The sequence below is a fragment of the Microcaecilia unicolor genome, chromosome 5, assembly GCF_901765095.1.
Source record: "Microcaecilia unicolor chromosome 5, aMicUni1.1, whole genome shotgun sequence".
Classification (NCBI taxonomy): domain Eukaryota; kingdom Metazoa; phylum Chordata; class Amphibia; order Gymnophiona; family Siphonopidae; genus Microcaecilia; species Microcaecilia unicolor.
The window spans coordinates 145,707,406-145,726,276 of record NC_044035.1 but is presented as its reverse complement, the minus strand read 5'-3'; the positions used below and the strand labels follow the sequence as shown (position 1 = coordinate 145,726,276).

Here is an 18,871-nt window from a genome sequence, read left to right as displayed (position 1 = left end):
ACAATTTCCAATTGGCTAGCAGATTACATATCCTTCACTTACGCCCAAGCTGGGCTGACTCTGGAGGGCCATGTCACGGCTCACAATGTTAGAGCCATGGCTGCGTCAGTGGCAAACTTAGCCTCCATTGAGGAGATTTGCAAGGCTGCAACGTGGTTATCAGTCCACACATTCACATCTCACTACTGCCTTCAGCAGGATACCCGACGCGACAGTTGGTTTGGGCAGTCGGTGCTGCAGAATCTGTTCAGGGTTTAGAATCCAACTCCACACCCACCCCCCCCCCCCCCCCCCCCCAGGCCCATTTTTCTTCTGTTCCAGGCTGCACTCTCGGTTAGTTGTTTATGGTTTCATGTCAATCTCTGTTATGTCCTTGCTGTTGCAAGGCCCAATTGACCAATGTTCATTGTTTTGAGTGAACCTGGTTGCTAGGGATACCCCACATGTGAGAACAAGCAGCCTGCTTGTCCTCGGAGAAAGCAAAGATGCATACCTGTAGCAGGTAGTCTCCGAGGACAGCAGGCTGATTGTTCTCACAAACCCACCCACCTCCCCTTTGGAGTTGTTGTTTGTTGTTTATTTGCTTTTTGATTAAACTGAGTGGGAAAGCTCACGCGCATGTGCGCTGTTTGCATGCCAGAAGACTCTGGAAAGGTTTTTTTATATTTTGCTTGCAAAATAGCTGTCCGATTCCCGGGCCGACGCGGATGTCGACCCACATGTGAGAATAGTCAGCCTGCTGTCCTCGGAGAATACCTGCTACAGGTATGTATCTTCGTTATTCTGAAGGGTGAATGTCCAAACTATTTGATAGATCATGTAGATTTCTCTCTAAAACTAGAGACAGAAGAAAGTGTCACAATTCACTTTTTGTTTTTCCATCTATTGAGGGTGTAAAGAGATTTACAATATTTGATAGACTTTTTACAGTTCAAGCGTCTAGGCTTTGGAGTGATTGTTATTTGTTTTACTGTACAGTCATCCTACTCTCAATTTAAGAAAAATGTGAAAATCCATCTTTTTAAGAGATTTGTTTAAAATTAGTTTAATGTCAGTTATTTGGGTTCATATTATTCTTTCCAAGATATTGTCTTTTTTTTTTTTTTTTTGTTGTTGACTTACTGTAAACTGCTAAGAACCTGGTGGTTTCAGCGGTGCAGAAATACATTGTAATTGTGTTCTGTTTCAGGTATATTATTTGTTGCCAAAGGTGAAAGCTCAGTTATTATGATCCTGGGGATGCACTGATACAATTTAGAAGCCTGAAGCTAGGTCTAAGCTGATGAAGTATCTGGAATATCTTATTGTGGCAAGGCTCTGGTCCATCGGCCACTGAGACAGTGGTATCCGCTTGTTCAATTGACCATAGTCCAGAGCAGTTCTTCTTATGTTATTCTTCAGAATAGGCATATGGGAGAATTATAGGTGCTGTTACACTGCCGGATAATGCCTCAAGCTTCCAAGGTTTTTATAATCTCTTGCACTGACACATAAGATGACAATGGGATCTTATACTGGTGCACAAAGACAAGCTTATTATCGGTTTCAGTTGGAACACAAGTGACATGGAGGTCGGTTAACGCAGAGTCATATGAGTCAACTGTGAAGAGGTCCCGATACTTGTAGATCAAGTTACATAAGCTGTTGTCTCTCCGGTGGTACAGGCGTGAGACTGGGCGACCTGTTCCTTCGCCATACTCTCAAACCCAGGAAATGGTCAATTGCTGTCTATTTCTATGGATTCTTCTACCTTGTCATGCAAAGAGGTTGTCTGTACAGTATGCACTATGAGAGGAGTAGAGTGGGTTGGATTTGAAGATGCCCCACCACCCTCTGAGTCATATGAGAGGAGCAAATAGTCTTCCTTTAACCTCCTTATGGTTGACTTGTTTTCATATGGCCAAACGAACAACATATTTACAGGACCCCTCAGGCTGGTATAAACACATTCAGGTGTCTCGCCCCCTGGGCCACAATCCCAGGTTTTGGGTGCCGGGCCAACAACAGGTAGACTAGCTTCAACCCTGGGGAAAGATTCCCCTACTAGTAAGCCTGCTTCTTTCTTGCGGATGGTGACTGTCTCCAGTAAGAGGTTAGTGACCAATTAATAGAGAGGAGTCTCGGTTGTCTCCATACATGGTACTGCACAGGTGATCAAGCTCTATCCTTAAAATTTGGTATTTGGTTTGAAAAAGTCCACTCTATCAAGGGCTTGAAGGCCCGGGAGAATACAGAGCTTTAAAGGAAAGTCCTGCACATCTCCAGGTATTGTAATGTTTTGGGCACGGTTGATCTCGCACATCTGTGATACCGTCTGTCTAGATGCGAGGGCTCTCTGAGACCCCGACAGGCCCATGGGTTGCCTTCCAGTCTACGCCACAGTACATTGTGTAAGAGATCAACTATTGCTCCCAACCGTATCAGACAGTCCTGATCCCAGCAGGAGGTTTTGCACAACATAACAAATGTGTATAAACCCATTATAAATATCTACACTTAATTATCAATTTACTTGCTTAGATCATTAACTTTTAGATTGTTGCTATTAATTTAAACTGGTGTCCATTAAAAAAAAAAAAAAAAGCTTTGCTTTTTTTTTTTCAAGATACCATGAGGCATAGAAACCTATGGAACTTAGCCTCCCAAAGTGCTTTGAAAATATGCCTCCATGCATGGTAATGGCACCACTGCCCTTTTAGGAAGAGTGCTGGCAATGGACAGCTTTACTTCCAGGAAGGAGCAAGAAGTTATCCAATGAGATTCTAACAAGCTGAAGCCTATATGATTAAAAAAAACATAGGTGGTGGTTGACTAAACTATGTGGGAGGCTTAGGTGGGATGGGGCAAGTTAAAATCTTAGGTTCTGCCCCCCCCCCCCCCCCCCAACCACCCACCCTATGTCAGCAGTAAAGAGATGGTAGGAATACTTTTGAACATAGCAGGGAAGGACGCCTTCACAGTGTTTGTAGTGCACAGGCACCAGATGCCTCTCACCAGTGACTGTTACTGATGGTATTTTGCACACTGAATGCATTCCAGGGAATTATGTTCCAAAAGAATCAAAATAAGCAAACCAAAATGGAGTGGAGTAGTGGCCTAGTGGTTAGGGTGGTGGACTTTGGTCCTGGGGAACTGAGGAACTGAGTTCAATTCCCACTTCAGGCACAGGCAGCTCCTTGTGACTCTGGGCAAGTCACTTAACCCTCCATTGCCCCAGGTACAAATAAGTACCTGTATACAATATGTAAGCCACATTGAGCCTGCCATGAGTGGGAAAGCATGGGGTACAAATGTAACAAAAAAAAAAATACAATATATTAAATGAGTAGCATTTTCCGTATTCAGGAAATATATGCAGATACGTTAACACTTGGCTTCAAGTCCATCCTACCTCCATAGTCCAGCATCTTTCTATTGGGTATAAAACAGTTGTATTTGTCAGCACTGTAACAGAAATCCTGTGGTTACTGGCAGCCATAAAATGATTTGCCCCTTTTTTTTTTTGGTTAAGTTGCTTTTGGCCATCAGCCTTTAGATGTGCTGGCCTTTACTGTTGATTTACCAGACATGTTTGGAATATGTATTAGCTATACTTAGTGGTTAGAGCAGTGGGCTGATAACCAGGGATGCCAGAATTCAGATTTCAATGCCATGCCTTGAGATCTTGGACAAGTCACTTAATCCTTCATTGCCTCAAGTACAAACTTAGATTGTAAGCCCTCCAGGGAAAGGAAAATACCTACTGTACATGAATGTAACTCACCTTGAGCTGCTACTGAGAAAGATGTGAACTAAATCCAAAATCCAGTACCAGGCATATAAATACAAATGCCATTCAGGACATATAGAGCAATTCTGCTATACCACTAACTTCCACGAGTCACACATTAAGGATCTACCTAGGAAAGATAGCACTGTAAATATTGCAGTGTACACTAGAACTTCAGTGCACACCTATTGGAAACTAAAAAATCCAGATCAGTACAGATAGATCCTACACAGACATTCAGTGCTAACAGAATACTTGGTCTCTTTCACACATGCATAATAAGTGCCTGTATATGTAGGCCGCATTGAGCCTGCCATGAGTGGGAAAGCGCGGGGTACAAATATAAAAAAAAAAAAAACCTAGTATGGAATAAGTAACCCCAACCTAAAAATAGAAATAGGTAGACAAAAAGTAAATTGACCTCTCAAGAATTCACTGTGCATGCAGGGCAACACCAGAGAAAGAGAAACAGTAGTATATATTCTTCTGTACTGTGCAAAATACATTCTCCGAAGACAAGCAGGCTGATATTCTCACAAGTGGGTGACGTCACGTCGGGCCAGGAGGATTTTCAAGCAAAATCTAAAAATCTCTTTAACGGCGTTCTGTCGCGTGAGCGATCGCACCGCGCATGTGCGCACACATCTTCCTGCTCGCCGTGCGGACACGCCCCTCAGTTCTTCTTTTTCCGCGTCTCAGGAGACACGGAGTTCGTTAGCGCTTCGTGTTTTCTTCAGGTCCTCGGAGTTAAATCTCTTTTATTTTACCCTTTCGGGTGTTCTTTATTTTTTCATATGTACCCTTTCTCATGGCAAGCTCATTGTGGCTTACATATACAGGTACTTTTTGTACCTGGGGCAAGGAAAGGTTAAGTAATTGTCAGAGTCACAAGGGGCTGTGCCTGAAATGGGAATCAAAACTTACAGTGAAGCTTTACTTTTGTGGTGTTTCTTTATAAGTTTCTTTTTTTCTTTTTTCTTATCAAAGACCTTTAAGCAGGGGTGTGCTGGTAAATTGTTATCTGTGGGCTCTCTCTCGCTAGCAAAGTAAAAGAGAATTCAGGAGGCCAAGCCCACATTTTGGGATCCATTTGTTAAAGTCCCAAAATTCTAAAAAATTAACAAACAGCTCTCGAGAGCCTGTGAGAGCCTGCTCCAGCACACCACTGGCTTTAAGCCTTGTACCCGCTGCAACCGGACGATCTCTGTCACCGACACGCACAGCTGGTGCATTCAGTGTCTTGGGCCGGATCATCTCCCTGAGAAATGCAAGTAGTGTCTCAAAATGACGAGACGTACGCTACTTGCCAGGGATGCCCAAAGGAGATCAATTTTTGAGTCCGATAGAGACCGATGTATGCTGGGTACAGTGATGCATCGAGTGGGTCTCCACCTGTCTCGGTGCCTCCTGCTTTGCAGGTCATTCGGGCGCATCGGCGGACGTGTCTTGGGCCGGATCATCTCCCTGAGAAATGCAAGTAGTGTCTCAAAATGACGAGACGTACGCTACTTGCCAGGGATGCCCAAAGGAGATCAATTTTTGAGTCCGATAGAGACCGATGCACGCTGGGTACAGTGATGCATCGAGTGGGTCTCCACCCGCCTCGGTGCCTCCTGCTTTGCAGGTCATTCGGGCGCATCGGCGGACGTGTCTTGGGCCGGATCATCTCCCTGAGAAATGCAAGTAGTGTCTCAAAATGACGAGACGTATGCTACTTGCCAGGGATGCCCAAAGGAGATCAATTTTTGAGTCCGATAGAGACCGATGAACGCTGGGTACAGTGATGCATCGAGTGGGTCTCCACCCGCCTCGGCGCCTCCTGCTTTGCAGGTCATTCGGGCGCATCGGCGGACGTCGGTACCATCGGTGCCGAGAGCTTTGCTCCCTCTGTTATGGAGGTATCCTGGCATCAGACGTCGGTCAGTGCCGAGAGCGTTGCTCCCTCTGTTATGGTGGTATCCTGGCATCGGACATCGGTACCAGGTATCCTGGGTACCATCGGTATCAGATGTCATGGGTACCATCGGTATCAGGTATCATCGGTACCATGGGTACCATCAGTACCAGGTATCATGGGTACTATCGGTACCAGGTATCATGGGTACCATCGGTATCATCGGTACCAGGTATCATGGGTACTATCGGTACCAGGTATCATGGGTACCATCGGTATCATCGGTACCAGGTATCATCGGTACCATGGGTACCATCGGTACCAGATATCATGAGTATCATCGGTACCAGGTACCATCAGTACCATGGGTACCATTGGTACCAGGTATCATGTGTACCATCGGTCTCATTGTACCGTCGGTGCCATGGGTACTATCGGTACCATCGGTCCCATCTCTGTTATGGACACGCAAGTCATCTGGCAGTCTGGTATCGATTCCTCAGCATTTCCAGATTCTGTCTTCGGCTTCGGTACCATGGGTACCATCGGGTGCCATTGGTGCTAGCGCCTCCTGCGGCATCTAGCTTTTCACCTGGAATTAGATCTCCTTCACCGATGCTGCCTCCGGTATTGATGTTCGCAGCCAACTGGGTCGATTCTCCTTCACTGGAGTCGTCTGGAGAGTCGACTTCTCGACCCCGTCGTAGAGGTTACCACGCCTCCATGTCGGACGGGTTTGGATCTGAGCTGCTCTGTCTGAGTTGTTAGCTCAGTTCAATGATGGCTCATCTGATGAACATGAAGGTCATGGAGTTTTCTCTGCTGAGAATTCTCTAGATCTTCTATCTGTCTCGACACATTACAGTGGAGATTGTGAGTCAGCCCAAGGCCCCAGATGCTCGAGGTCCTGGACTATCCATCTTCACCTAAGTCTTCTACAAGAAGACTGAATCCCAGTATCGGATCCACGGGGAACCCAGTTTCATTAGGCCTCAGTTACCTCATGATTCTGCGGTGGTGGATTCTGCTCTCAGAACAGATAGGAGTTCTAAAAACTTGCTTCGGCGCCCCCAGGGCCAGAGCATACATACTTAGCCTCTTTTGGGAAAAAGGCGTACCAGGCTGGCATGATTGCGTCCAAAATCGAGTCCTGCCTGATCTTTACGAGCATTCCCACCGGAGCAGGCTAAACCTTTTCACCAGGTGGTCAGGTAGCACACGGTGTGTCGCAGGTTCCTGTCCAGGGGCATTTTCAACACTTGTCATGTAACATCTAGATTTCTGCTCTGGGTATAGTGATGCGCAGACTCTCATGACTGCGTGCCTCTCACCTGGAGGAGGGGACTCAGCAGAAACTTGTAGATATTCTGTGCATACACTTCCTCATCTCGGAAGTTCTTTAAAGGGAAGAGAAGTTTTCCTTACACCTTAAGGGGTTGTTCGTATACTCCTGCTTCTCGACAGCCGGTTCAGGCTCTGCCACAGCACGCTCGTTCTAGTCAACGGCGTGCGCCTAAACAGGCCCCTGCAGCTACTCCGCAAAAACCAGGGACGGGTTTTTGACTGGCTCCAATTCAGCATAGCCACCATAAATTAAAAAAATATATATATCCGTACCGGCCAATCTGCCTGTCGGGAGGAGGTTTAAATTTTTTCCACCAAAGGTGGCTTCTTGTAACCTCCAACCGGTGGGTTCTTCAAATAGTCCGGTTAGGATATACTCTCAATCTGGAATCAAACCCTCCACATTGCTCACTGGGAGCTTAATTCCTTAGCTTCCATCACAAGTAGGTACTTGCAGAGGAACTCTCCGCCTTTCTCAGCGCCAATGCGGTCGAGCCAGTTCCACCAGGGCAAGAAGGGTTGAGGTTCTATTCCAGGTGCTTCCTTGTGGGTTGCGTCCCATCATAGACATAAGGGGCCTGAACAGATATTTGGTTCAGGATGCTTTCCCTGGGCATCCTTCTTCCCATACTTCAGGAAAACGATTGGCTATGCTCTCTGGACTTACAGGATACTTATACCCAGTTTGCGTCCAGAGTATGTTTTCCTAGTGCCTGGCTGTTGTTGCAGCGTCTCTTCATGGACTGGGAGTGCATGTGTTCCCTTAAACCCGATGATTGCCCGTCTCAACAGATTACAGCTCAGTAAATATTGAGACTTCTAGGCACATGGCTTCCACAGTTCACGTAACTCCCATGGCACATTTACACATGACATCCGCTCAGTGGATCCTAGCTTCCCAGTGGTATCAAGTTCAGGGTATCTAGAGGATGTGACCCAACTGTTCACCAGTTTTAGGAATTCCCTTCAGAGGTGGTCAGTTCTCTCCAATTTGATTCTGGGGCGTCCCGTCCAACTTCCTCAGCCACAAAAGCTGCTGACGAAGGTTGCATCCCTCCTGTGGTCGGCTAACCAGCCAAATTATTCTAATTCAACCAAACAATCGGGTTGCGATGTACTCTATAACAAAGGGGTACCGGATCTTGCCCTCTGAGTCAGGATGCCATGCAGATGTAGCGGTGGGCCCGCCAACGCGGCATGTTTTCTCCAAGCCACTTATCTAGTTGGCGTAAACAACAGTCTGGCCGACAGGCTGAGCAGGATAATGCTACAGTCATGGTCGTTGAGCATGGCTGTAGCTCGAAAGATCTTCCGGGAGTGAGACACCCCCTCAGTGGATCTTTTTGCCACTTATTCCAATCACATAGTCCCTCAGTTCTGTTCCAGGCTGCAGGTTCACGACAGGCTAGCATCGGATGCCTTTCTCCTTCATTGGGGGACAGGCTTTCTGTATGCGTATCCTCCCATACCTCTGGTGGAAAAGACTTTGCTGATTCTCAAGCAAGATTGTGGAGACATGATTCTGATCGCTCCCTTCTAGTCGCGTCAGATATGGTTCCCTCTTCTTCTGGAATTGTTCTCCAGAAGAACCCTGGAGATTGGAATGTTTTCCAGCTCTCATTACGCAGAGCGAGGGGGCACTTCTACATCCCAACCTCCAATCTTCTGGCTCGCACGGTCTGGATGTTGAGAGTGTGGATTTCGCCTCTTTGGGTCTTCCAGAGAGTGTCTCCCGAGCCTTGCTTGCTTCCAGAAAAGATTCCACGAAGAGGTGTTATTCTTTTTCATGGAAGAGGTTTGCCGTCTGGTGTGACAGCAAGGCCCTAGATCCTGCCTCTTGTCTTATACAGACCTTGCTTGAGTTCCTTCTACACCTGTCTGAGTCTGGTCTCAAGACCAACTCTGTAAGTGTTCATCTTCGTGCAATAAGTGCTTATCATCAACGTGTAGAAGGTCAGCCTATCTCTGGACAGCCTTTAGCTGTCCACTTCATGAGAGGTTTACTTCTCCCCCAATATTGAGAGAATTCCTTGTATGTGTCCAGGGGGGGTTATTTCTGTTGGGCTTAGCACCCCCAATAATTTTGAAAGTTGGCTCTTATGCTTCGGTCAAAGCCCCTATCAAACCTTCTCCAGTGTCTTGGGGTCTCAATGTCGTTTTCATCCAGCTGCTGAAAGCTCAATTCGGGCCACTGGATTCCTGCCATCTACTACTACTACTAATACTATTTAGCATTTCTGTAGCGCTACAAGGCATACGCAGCGCTCCACAAACATCTGAAGTATTGGACCTGGAAGGTCGTTTTCCTTGGTGGCTGTTCCTTCAACTCGTAAGGTCAGTGAGCTTTAGACTCTAGTTGCTCAAGCGCCTTACCTTACTTTTCATCTTAACAGAGTAGTTCTCCGCATGCAGCCAAAGTTCTTACTGACGGTGGTATCGGAGTACCATCTGATCCAGTCAATTGTCTTACCAACATTCTTTCTCCCTCATCTTACAAGCCCTGGCGAAAGCAAGCTGCGCACTTTGGACTGCAAAAGAGCGCAGGCCTTTTTACGTGGAGCGGACGAGCCCCCTCAGACAGTCCGCCCAGTTGTTTATTTCTTTTAATGCCAATAGAGAGGAGTTGCTGTCGGAAACCGCACCATTTCTTCTTGGCTAGCAGATTGCATTTCCTTCGTTTTTGTCCAGGCTGGACTGACTCTAGAGGGCCATGTCACGGCTCACAAAATTAGAGCCATGGCTGAGTCGGTGGCTCATCTAAGATCAGTCACTATTGAAGAGATCTGCAAGGCTGCGGCGTGGTCATCAGTCCACACATTCACATCTCACTACTGCCTTCAGCAGGATAGCCAACGCGACAGTCGGTTTGGGCAGTCGGGGCTGCAGAATTTATTTGGGGTTTAGAATCCAACTCCAACCCTCCTAGGCCCATTTTTGTTCTGTTCCAGGCTACACTCATTTAGATGTTTCTTCTTTTCAGGTCAATTTTTATTCTGTCCTCGCCGTTGAGAGGCTCAATTGACCACTGTTTGTTGTATTGTGTAAGCCTGGAAGCTAGGGATACCCCACTTGTGAGAATATCAGCCTGCTTGTCTTCGGAGAAAGAGTAGTTACTTACCTGTAACAGGTGTTCTCTGAAGACAGCAGGCTGCATATTCTCACAAACCCTCCCACCTCCCCTTTTGGAGTTGTCTCCTTCATCTTTTGGATTTAACTGAGGGGCGTGTCAGCATGGCGAGCGGGAAGATGTGTGCGCACATGCGCGGTGCGATCGCTCGCGCGACGGAACGCCGTTAAAGAGATTTTTAGATTTTGCTTGAAAATCCTCCGGGGCCGACGTGACGTCACCCACTTGTGAGAATATGCAGCCTGCTTTCTTCGGAGAACACCTGTTACAGGTAAGTAACTACTCTATTTATAGTTTATTTAAATGTGCTATACTGCCTTTGCTAACTTGCAGATTAAGGTTTACGATCTAAAATCATTAGATGATTTTAGATTGTAAACCTTGATCTGCAAGTTAGCAAAGGCAGTATAAAAGGAAAAAACTATGAAATTTGAAAAGGAAAGAACATTTCATTCATTCAGTCAGTCAGTCAGTCATTCAAGCCTCTAAGAAGAGAAGAAAAGCCGACAAAAAGTAGCTTTTAAGAAGGAGTAGATGAACTTGGGTTTAAGTGGGGCGATAAGGTTGGGGATGGGGAGAGTTAAAGGAAAAGAGGAAAAAAATAAATAGAAGAATAAACAGTGACAAGCTGCAACAAGCTTAAGTGGAATCATAAGCTTGGTAGAAAAGCCAGGTTTTTAAGGTGGACTTACATTTTTAAGGGATAATTCAGCTTGAATAGGAAGAGACAAAGAGTTCCACAAAAAAGATGCTGTAAAAAAGAAAGTTTATTGTCTGGATTCTAGTTGGGCACGCTTAACACCTGGTAAGACTAAACTATGGTCATTAAAAGGGAAGGGAAATGGGACTTGATATACCGCCTTTCTGAGGTTTTTGCAACTACATTCAAAGCGGTTTACATATATTCAGGTACTTATTTTGTACCAGGGGCAATGGAGGGTTAAGTGACTTGCCCAGAGTCACAAGGAGCTGCAGTGGGAATCGAACTCAGTTCCCCAGGATCAAAGTCCACTACACTAACCACTAAGCTGCTCCTCCAAAGGGAGAAGACTGAGGAGTATGGGATCATGAGATAAGTAAAGTAGAAGGCCTATCCTGAGTGACTTGAAGGTAAGTTTAAGAGTTTTGAGGATAACTGTTGTAAATTTCAAAAACTGACATTCCAATCACTGTATTAAACATTAACGAAAATAAAACAAAAAATGGAAAATAAGGTGGTACCTTTTTTTGTTGGACTAACTTGATACATTTTTCAGTTAGCTTTCAGAGGCCAAAAACCTCCTTCCTTAGGTGAAGTGAATATACTGCTGTTATAGTGTACAGTCTTGACTTGAAGGAGGAGGTTTTGTCCTCCAAAAATTAGCCAGAAATGTATCATTAGTCCAATAAAAAGAAATAAAACAAAACATGGAAAATGCGTTAATCTTTTATAATTTATTTACTATACCGCTTCTTTTGAGAATAAGTTGAAGTGGTTTATAGCATTAAAACAATATAAAAGACACACAGGAAAAAAGAAAGGAACCCCATAAAATGACAGGAAGGAAACCTTTAGAGTGATGGACTAACATGGCTACCCCATTACTTTACCTTAAATTAAATATAAAATTCCTTTTTCTACCTTTGCTGTCTGGCCATTTTATTTTTCTAATCATGTTGCTCCCAGCCTCTGGTTACTGCTTTCATCAGACTTTGACTTCTCCTAACTCTTGCCGGGGTTTCCTTTATTTGACTTTCTTCACTACATCCATCATCAACTTTGATTTTTTTGTTTCAGCTTTCTTCCGTTTACTTTTCTGCCTCCTTTCAGATTTAATTCATTCTTACTATCCGATCTTCAGTATCCCTCTTTTTTTTTCTTCATCTACTCACAGCTTTCTATCTCTTTCCACGAGCCTGGCCATTCCATTCCCTTCCTCCATCTCCCTCTCCCCCCCCCCCCCCCCTCTATCTTCCATCTCCCTGGCGCCTCGGCCGCTGCTGCTTCCAGGAACCAGCAGCAACATTGGATAAAAAGAAAAAAAGCATGGAATTGCTGCTGCTGGCTTCCAGTTCTTCCCTTTCTGAAACAGGAAGTTGCCATCGGAGGGTGTGGGTGCAGCAGAATTGGCAGCAGCTCACTTAGAGACGGTGGCTCTGCATCTGTGTTTTTGCTGCAGCTGGTCTTCAGACATGACAGCAGTGGGGATGGGGAACGTCATGATTAGTGTTTGGTAGGCTTAGCCTCCCCATGCCTCTTATACTGGGTGCCTATGATTAAAAACAATTGTATTACTAGATTTTGTTGGAGAAAAATTAACCAAGGTTTCGTTAAAAGGTTTTATTGCTTATAATTTACATTATTTTGTATCCTTCTCAATCTGAGCATTCTTGATGGGTAACAAAAACATATATAATCCGACTGTATAAATAAAACCATACAGTAAAACAAAGCATATCAAATCAGTACCACAGATAATTTCAATCCAGCCAGATGGGTCCTTTCTCAATACTGCCAATATCCATTTGAAAATAAGTGTCTTAAAATTCAGTTCTTCTTTCATATCCTCATGTTTAGAGACAACTATATAGATCATCCTTTGTTTCAAAAAGTACATGCAGCTGCAGTGTCCTAGTCTTTGTCGTAATCTTGCTCAAACAAAATTGTTTTTTTAGTTCTTTCTTAAATTCTTCCATATTCTGTATAACCTGCATCTTCAAAGGCAGAGAGTTCCATAATTTCAGTCCTGCCACTTTGAAAACTGATTTTCTGTATTCCTCCAGTCTAATGACTTGAAAAGAGGGCATTTCCAATTGAGACCTTGTCGCTGACAATGCTCTTGGTTGGTAAATTTGTCACAAACATAGGAGACACAGCATTATTAACTAAATGCAAGATTTTAAATTTAATTCTTTGCTTGATGGGGAGTTAATGCAATCTTTTCAAAACAGGTGAAATAGGAGTAAACCCGTTAGGAGGCCATTACAATAATCAAAACAGGGTATAATGGTACTTTTGAATCACTAGCAGAAAATTTGACAGGGTAAGGTCCTCTCTCAACTTCCTATACTTGTGATTTTATTGTAAATGCAGAGTCTAGGTTTACTCCTAAATTACTGAACCATTGTGTAGTTACAGCAAATGCACTGCATTCCTTAGTAGACTTGGATTTCTCTAAGCATCTAGTTGAAAAATTTAAAAGTGCAGCAGGTCTTTCATGTGTTCAGAAGGGTAAGGGATATAAAAACATGGAAAGAAATAGTTTTTGCTCTGAAAAGGTTATTTTACAAACTGAGAAATATCTTACAAAATGGCATTTTATAGTATGTTTTTAATGTAGTATTAGCAGTAAGTCTAAGGGGTTTTTTTTTTTCAGTTTCAAAATTTACTTTAGATTTTATTAAACAGTCCAGACATTTTGTGTGATGTTGCTTCAGTAATGTACAGTCATGTTTGAGGTATTAAGATACCAATTTATCTGTTTTAGTCACACTCAATGAATTTATATTTTTTTAAATCAATTTAAAACAAAATATTTTATGTAGTGAAAGGTGTGAGAGATACATAACGGCTTCTTTTGAACTATAAAAAGAGAGAAATTTGTATAAACATGCTTCTTATTTGACCTGATGATTCAAGGTATAATATCCATTGTGTTTAACTATTCTGAGGGAGCTGAGGAGCGGGCTGCGAGTTAGGCACAGTGGTGGCCCCACTGTAAGACACAGCTGGTGGGGAGTCTCTGCTCCACCATTGGAAGCACTGCACCTTCCACCAGTGTACTCTGAAGCCAGAAAAGGTAGTGGACCATGTGGGCTGCAGGACAGTTGTGAAGGTGAAGCGGTTTTGTGACATCAGTGACAGCTAGGAGAGAGACACCTGTGAGGAGGCTGTTAGCTCATAAAAAATGATGGACTCTTAAACTCGTATTGGTAGGATATGATGTGTGGCATTTACGCCACTAGAAAACAAGATGGGTCTTTCCCTTACAGACTGTACACGAGCTTATTTATAACTCTTTTAGTCTTCCACCACTTATATGATTACAAGCTAAGTAAATTGCAGTTTTAAAAATTAACTGTGTTCTGCATTTCCTACTCAGTATTTATAAAGACACGTGCAAAATAGTACTATATACCCTGTAGTGGTCAAAATAGTATGTTGTTTTTAAAGATTTAAAGCTTTCATTTGTTTGTTCTTTTGACAGCCATATTAGCAAAAAGGCTCCATACCCTCACACTTGCACTGTTTTACTTGTTTTTTGCAATGAATGTGAGGCTATGTCTGTCCATATGTAATAAACATGTGAACTAGTGTATTTCAGTGTGTGAAGTAATGGTGTTAATGTCTTCCTTTGGGCATCTGAACAAACTTTTTACTGTTCTTATTTTTGTATGTGTTGATACAGGCTTAGTACTATTGGATGTTATATATCATTTTCAGATTTCACAAGTTGCTTACTACTTACTATTTGCTGTGTGACTTTAGCAGTGTGAATTAAATGCACAGAGGTTGCAGCTTTACTCGAGTAAAGCCTGCATTAGACCTAGTGCAGATCTGGAGCCGTAGTGGTCTTGGGAAAACTAGATGAAAACTAGTAAAGGACCAACCAGAAAAAGTTGTTGCATAAGTTTTTTATTGGACCTTTTATTTAGTTACTTGGCTTTATTTACCACCTTTTTGAACAAATTCAACCAAGGTAGTGTGCAACAATATTTTGAAAGCTGTCACAAATGCAGATTAATTTACTGCTTCTTTACGAGTGCACTTCAGAATAAAAATCTGAGTATATTTAGTCTTCCTGCATTTTCGGTTAACATATAGAGCAAGGGGGCATTGGTTAAAATAAAAATCTGAGTATATTTAGTCATTCTGCATTTTCTGTTAACATATAGAGCAAGGGGGCTTCGGTTAAAGATCCGAAGTATGCACCTCTCCTTGGCTTCTGTTTGCTTTCCATACCTATTGCACAACAGGGAAAAATCAAGATAACTGTCTTGCAGCTTGATGTGCTGTTTTCACAGGTTCGATTCTGCCCTTCAGTACCAGAATCTTGCTAACAAATATGTGATCATTAGAATAAAGCTTCAGGAAAGGCTTGAGCACAGCTAGTATTAAACAATGAGCTTATAATTCTGTTAACTTCTAATTTAAACAGGTGTGTGTATGTTGTGTCTTGTTGCATGGGCTGTATCTGCTGTAACTCAGAAGGTAACAGGTTGGGCAAATGGAAGTAACGGTTTCTTTTGTTTTATTCTTTCTCTTTCATACTTTTTGTGGTGCACTGCTTTTTCTTTTCCCTCTTTTTTTTTTTTCTAAGCATCTAAATGAGCTGCCACCCCAGCAGAAAACAAGGCACAGAATAGACCCAGATGCAATCCCTAGTCCCGTAAGTGCAGTGTGTCTGTCTTCTCCTGTTGTCTGTATCAGTGACAGTAGTGCATGCCTGCTCCCTGGGCTTCACGTTACTAACCCATTCTAACCTCATTGTTCTTGTGTCTCCTATTACCCTGGCTGCTCATCTTCTCCAGTCTCAGTAACTGCTACTGTAAGCACCACATGATATCAACCCTGGGGTAATAGGAATTCAGCAGCATGGTCAATGAGTTAGCAGGTCAGCAAGAATGTTTCTCTTACAACCGATTATCCTGAAAATAAAATTATTATAACAGTAATGCAAGATTATGTATTTACTCTCAATTAGTATGAAACTTGTGTGCATGAGATAAAGCAGCAGAATGCTGTATATGCACATCTTTCATTATATGTTCATGAGTTTATATGATTGTGACCTCAGAAGATCTTGTTTCTACATAAGTTAATTTTACTAAGCTGTGGTAAACAGTGGCCTTAGTGCACCCTTATGCGAGTCTTTCCCGCACACTATTTCTATTTTTGCATTAATGGCCATGCATGGTTGCCATTAGTATGTGACCATTTTTTTAAAAATTACCGCATGAGCATTAACTACCACCCATTTTGTAGGTGGAAGCCGTGCACTAACTAGTTAGTTCAGAAACACCCACTCTCTGCCCCAAAATGCTCCCTCAAAAAAAGTTAGAAATAATTATTTAGCGCTCGGTTAGTGCATTCAGATTTCCAAGTTACCACAGGCTGCCTGAGCACTTTCTGTTATACTCCTTTATTTGCTGTGTCAGGTTTTGGTACTTAACTCAGTGTAGTAAAAGGAGAATTAGTTGTTTGCTTATTTCTAAGCCAACGATTTTGAATACTTTTAGGAAGCAGAGGTAGTAAGGTGATAAAATTCATATTTTATTTTTTTAAACTTTCCATTATGGTGTTATAAAAACTGATATGGACTAGAATTTTGAAGTACAATGCCTTAAGATGCTTTTGGAGGTGTGTTTTATAAGACTGAATGAATAAAGGCAGTTGTAGATTTAAGAAGTGACATCTTGGAAATGTAGTCCCAATGTCTTTGTCCCTGCTACTATGTTCTGGGCAATAGTGGTCTTCCACTGTTGCACTCTAGTCCATTCCATATTCGTATAGTCTTAGACATTTCAATTTATTGATGTGCCTGGATATGGCACATGACTTTATTTGGAACAGAGCAATTGGGTATTTGACAGTAGTTGGTAGTACAATGCAGTAGTGTGTGTTGATGTTTGGGACAGCTCTTGAAGGGAGGTATGTGTGCATGTGTATTGTTGTGGAGTAGAGAAAGAGTATGAACATCAAATATTCTTTAATATTAATTTGCTGTATACTACATTTTCAACCAGAGGATAAACCAGGCTCAAGAGAACCTGGTATTCTTGCATTATCTGCACTTTCGCCATAATAACATAGTACATAGTCTATGATGACAGATAAAGTACCTGTACAGTCCATCCAGTCTGCCCAACAAGATAAACTCATTATACATGGCATGCGATACTTTATATGTATACCTGAGTTTGATTGTCTTTGCCATTTTCAGAGCACAGACCATAGAAATCTGCCCAGCACTGTTCTTGTACTAAAATTTCTGAAGTTAACATCAAAGCCCCTTAAAATTTACACTCCAGCCCATCCATATCTATTCAGTTACGATCAGGGCACAGACTAGAAGTCTGCCCAGCACTGGTTTTGCTTCCCAGTTACAGGTGTTGCCACCCAATCTCTGCTAAGATTCCATGGATCTATTCCTGTAAACAGGATTCCTTTGTGTTTATCCCACACATGTTTGAGTTCCGTTATCATTTTCATCTCCACCACCTCCCGCAGGAGGGCATTCCATGTACCCACCACCCTCTCCGTGAAAAAATACTTCCTGACATTACTCCTGAATCTGCCTCCCTTCAACCTCAATTCATGTCCTCTAGGTCTACTGCCTTCAAGTGTCCGGAAAAGGTTTGTTTACAGATTAATACCTTTCAAATATTTAAACGTCTGTATCATGTCACCCCTGTTTCTCCTTTCCTCCAAGGTATACATGTTCAAGTCGGCAAGTCTCTCGTACGGTTTGCAACGCAAATCCCATACCATGTTTGTAGCTTTTCTTTGCACTGCTTCCATTCTTTTTTCATCTTCAGCAAGATATGGCTTCCAAAACTGAACACAGTACTCCAAGTGAGGCCTCACCAGTGACTTGTAGAGGGTCATCAGCACCTCTTTCTTCTGCTGGTTATACCCCTCTCTATGCAGCCTAGCATCCTTCTGGCCAAGGTGCCACCTTGTCGCATTGTTTCTTAACCTTCAGATCCTCTGACGCCAACACCCCAAGGACTCTCTTCTGAGTCGAGCTTACTAATCTCTCCCCTATCCGGTATCTCTCTTTTGGGTTTCTGCACACCAAGTGCATCACTCTGCACTTCTTGGCATTAGATTTTGACTAAAATTGGTAAAAATACTCCAACTCAAATGCAAACATATTATGAAAATGTTTTAATTAAACATATCAAAAATACATAGTATAATACTTACTTACTCATACTATTCATATCTTCCACTTAAACCACTCATACCACACAGTGTAGTCCTATTAATACAAAACAACATACAACCAAAGAATATATAGCAAAAGAGTCCAAAAAAATCTTCCCATTTTTAACTTGGCTAAACGTCAATTTAAAAGGACTGCTGCAACTCAAATGATATAACCATCATCAGAGACATCCAGACATTCAAATGTCCTCCAACAACGATGTTTTTATCCAAGACAATAAAAATATCAATTAAATAAATAAAGTCTCGGAGGGACTATAGCCAAATCTTGACACTGACAATTGTCACCCTCTTTTTTTGAGGGTGACTGTTTTCGGTGGCAAGACTTGGATATAGTCCCTCAGAGACTTTATTTGTTCCTCCTGATGAAGCATTGTGAAATGTGGTTTCGCGTTGGTGAACTATCGATTATTTGATAGTGTAGTTACCATATGGAGTTCAGTACACCATGTGCCAAAAGAGTTCCAACGGTTCTGAGATTTTCAGCTGATTCCTTATTGATATGGAAAAGAACACAGAGTCCAAACAAGTGATATTTTGATATGTTTAATTAAAACATTTTCATTTCATAATATGTTTGCATTTGAGCTGAAGTATTTTTACCAGTTTTAGTTATTGTAACTTTCACTCCAATTTAGTTGCGAGTATCCCTTGCATTGGTACTAATATATATATTAAATTTTAACTGCCAGACCCTCAACCATTCTTCTAGTATTTGGAGATCCCTTCTCATTGTTTGTACTCCCTCCAGGGTATCCACTCTATTGGCTTTCTTTGTGTCATCTTCAAAGAGGCAAACCTTTCCTT

At 42.7% G+C, this 18,871-nt stretch overlaps 1 protein-coding gene across 1 annotated transcript in view; it reads left to right on the top strand.

Annotated features, from left to right (window-relative positions):
* Window positions 1-18,871, top strand: part of SEC24C (SEC24 homolog C, COPII coat complex component) — a 192,754-nt gene that overhangs the window by 76,175 nt on the left and 97,708 nt on the right. Inside the window, exon 7 of the mRNA XM_030203398.1 lies at window positions 15,435-15,503. Coding sequence (XP_030059258.1) covers window positions 15,435-15,503 — 69 coding nt within the window. The remainder of the gene's footprint in view (window positions 1-15,434; window positions 15,504-18,871) is intronic.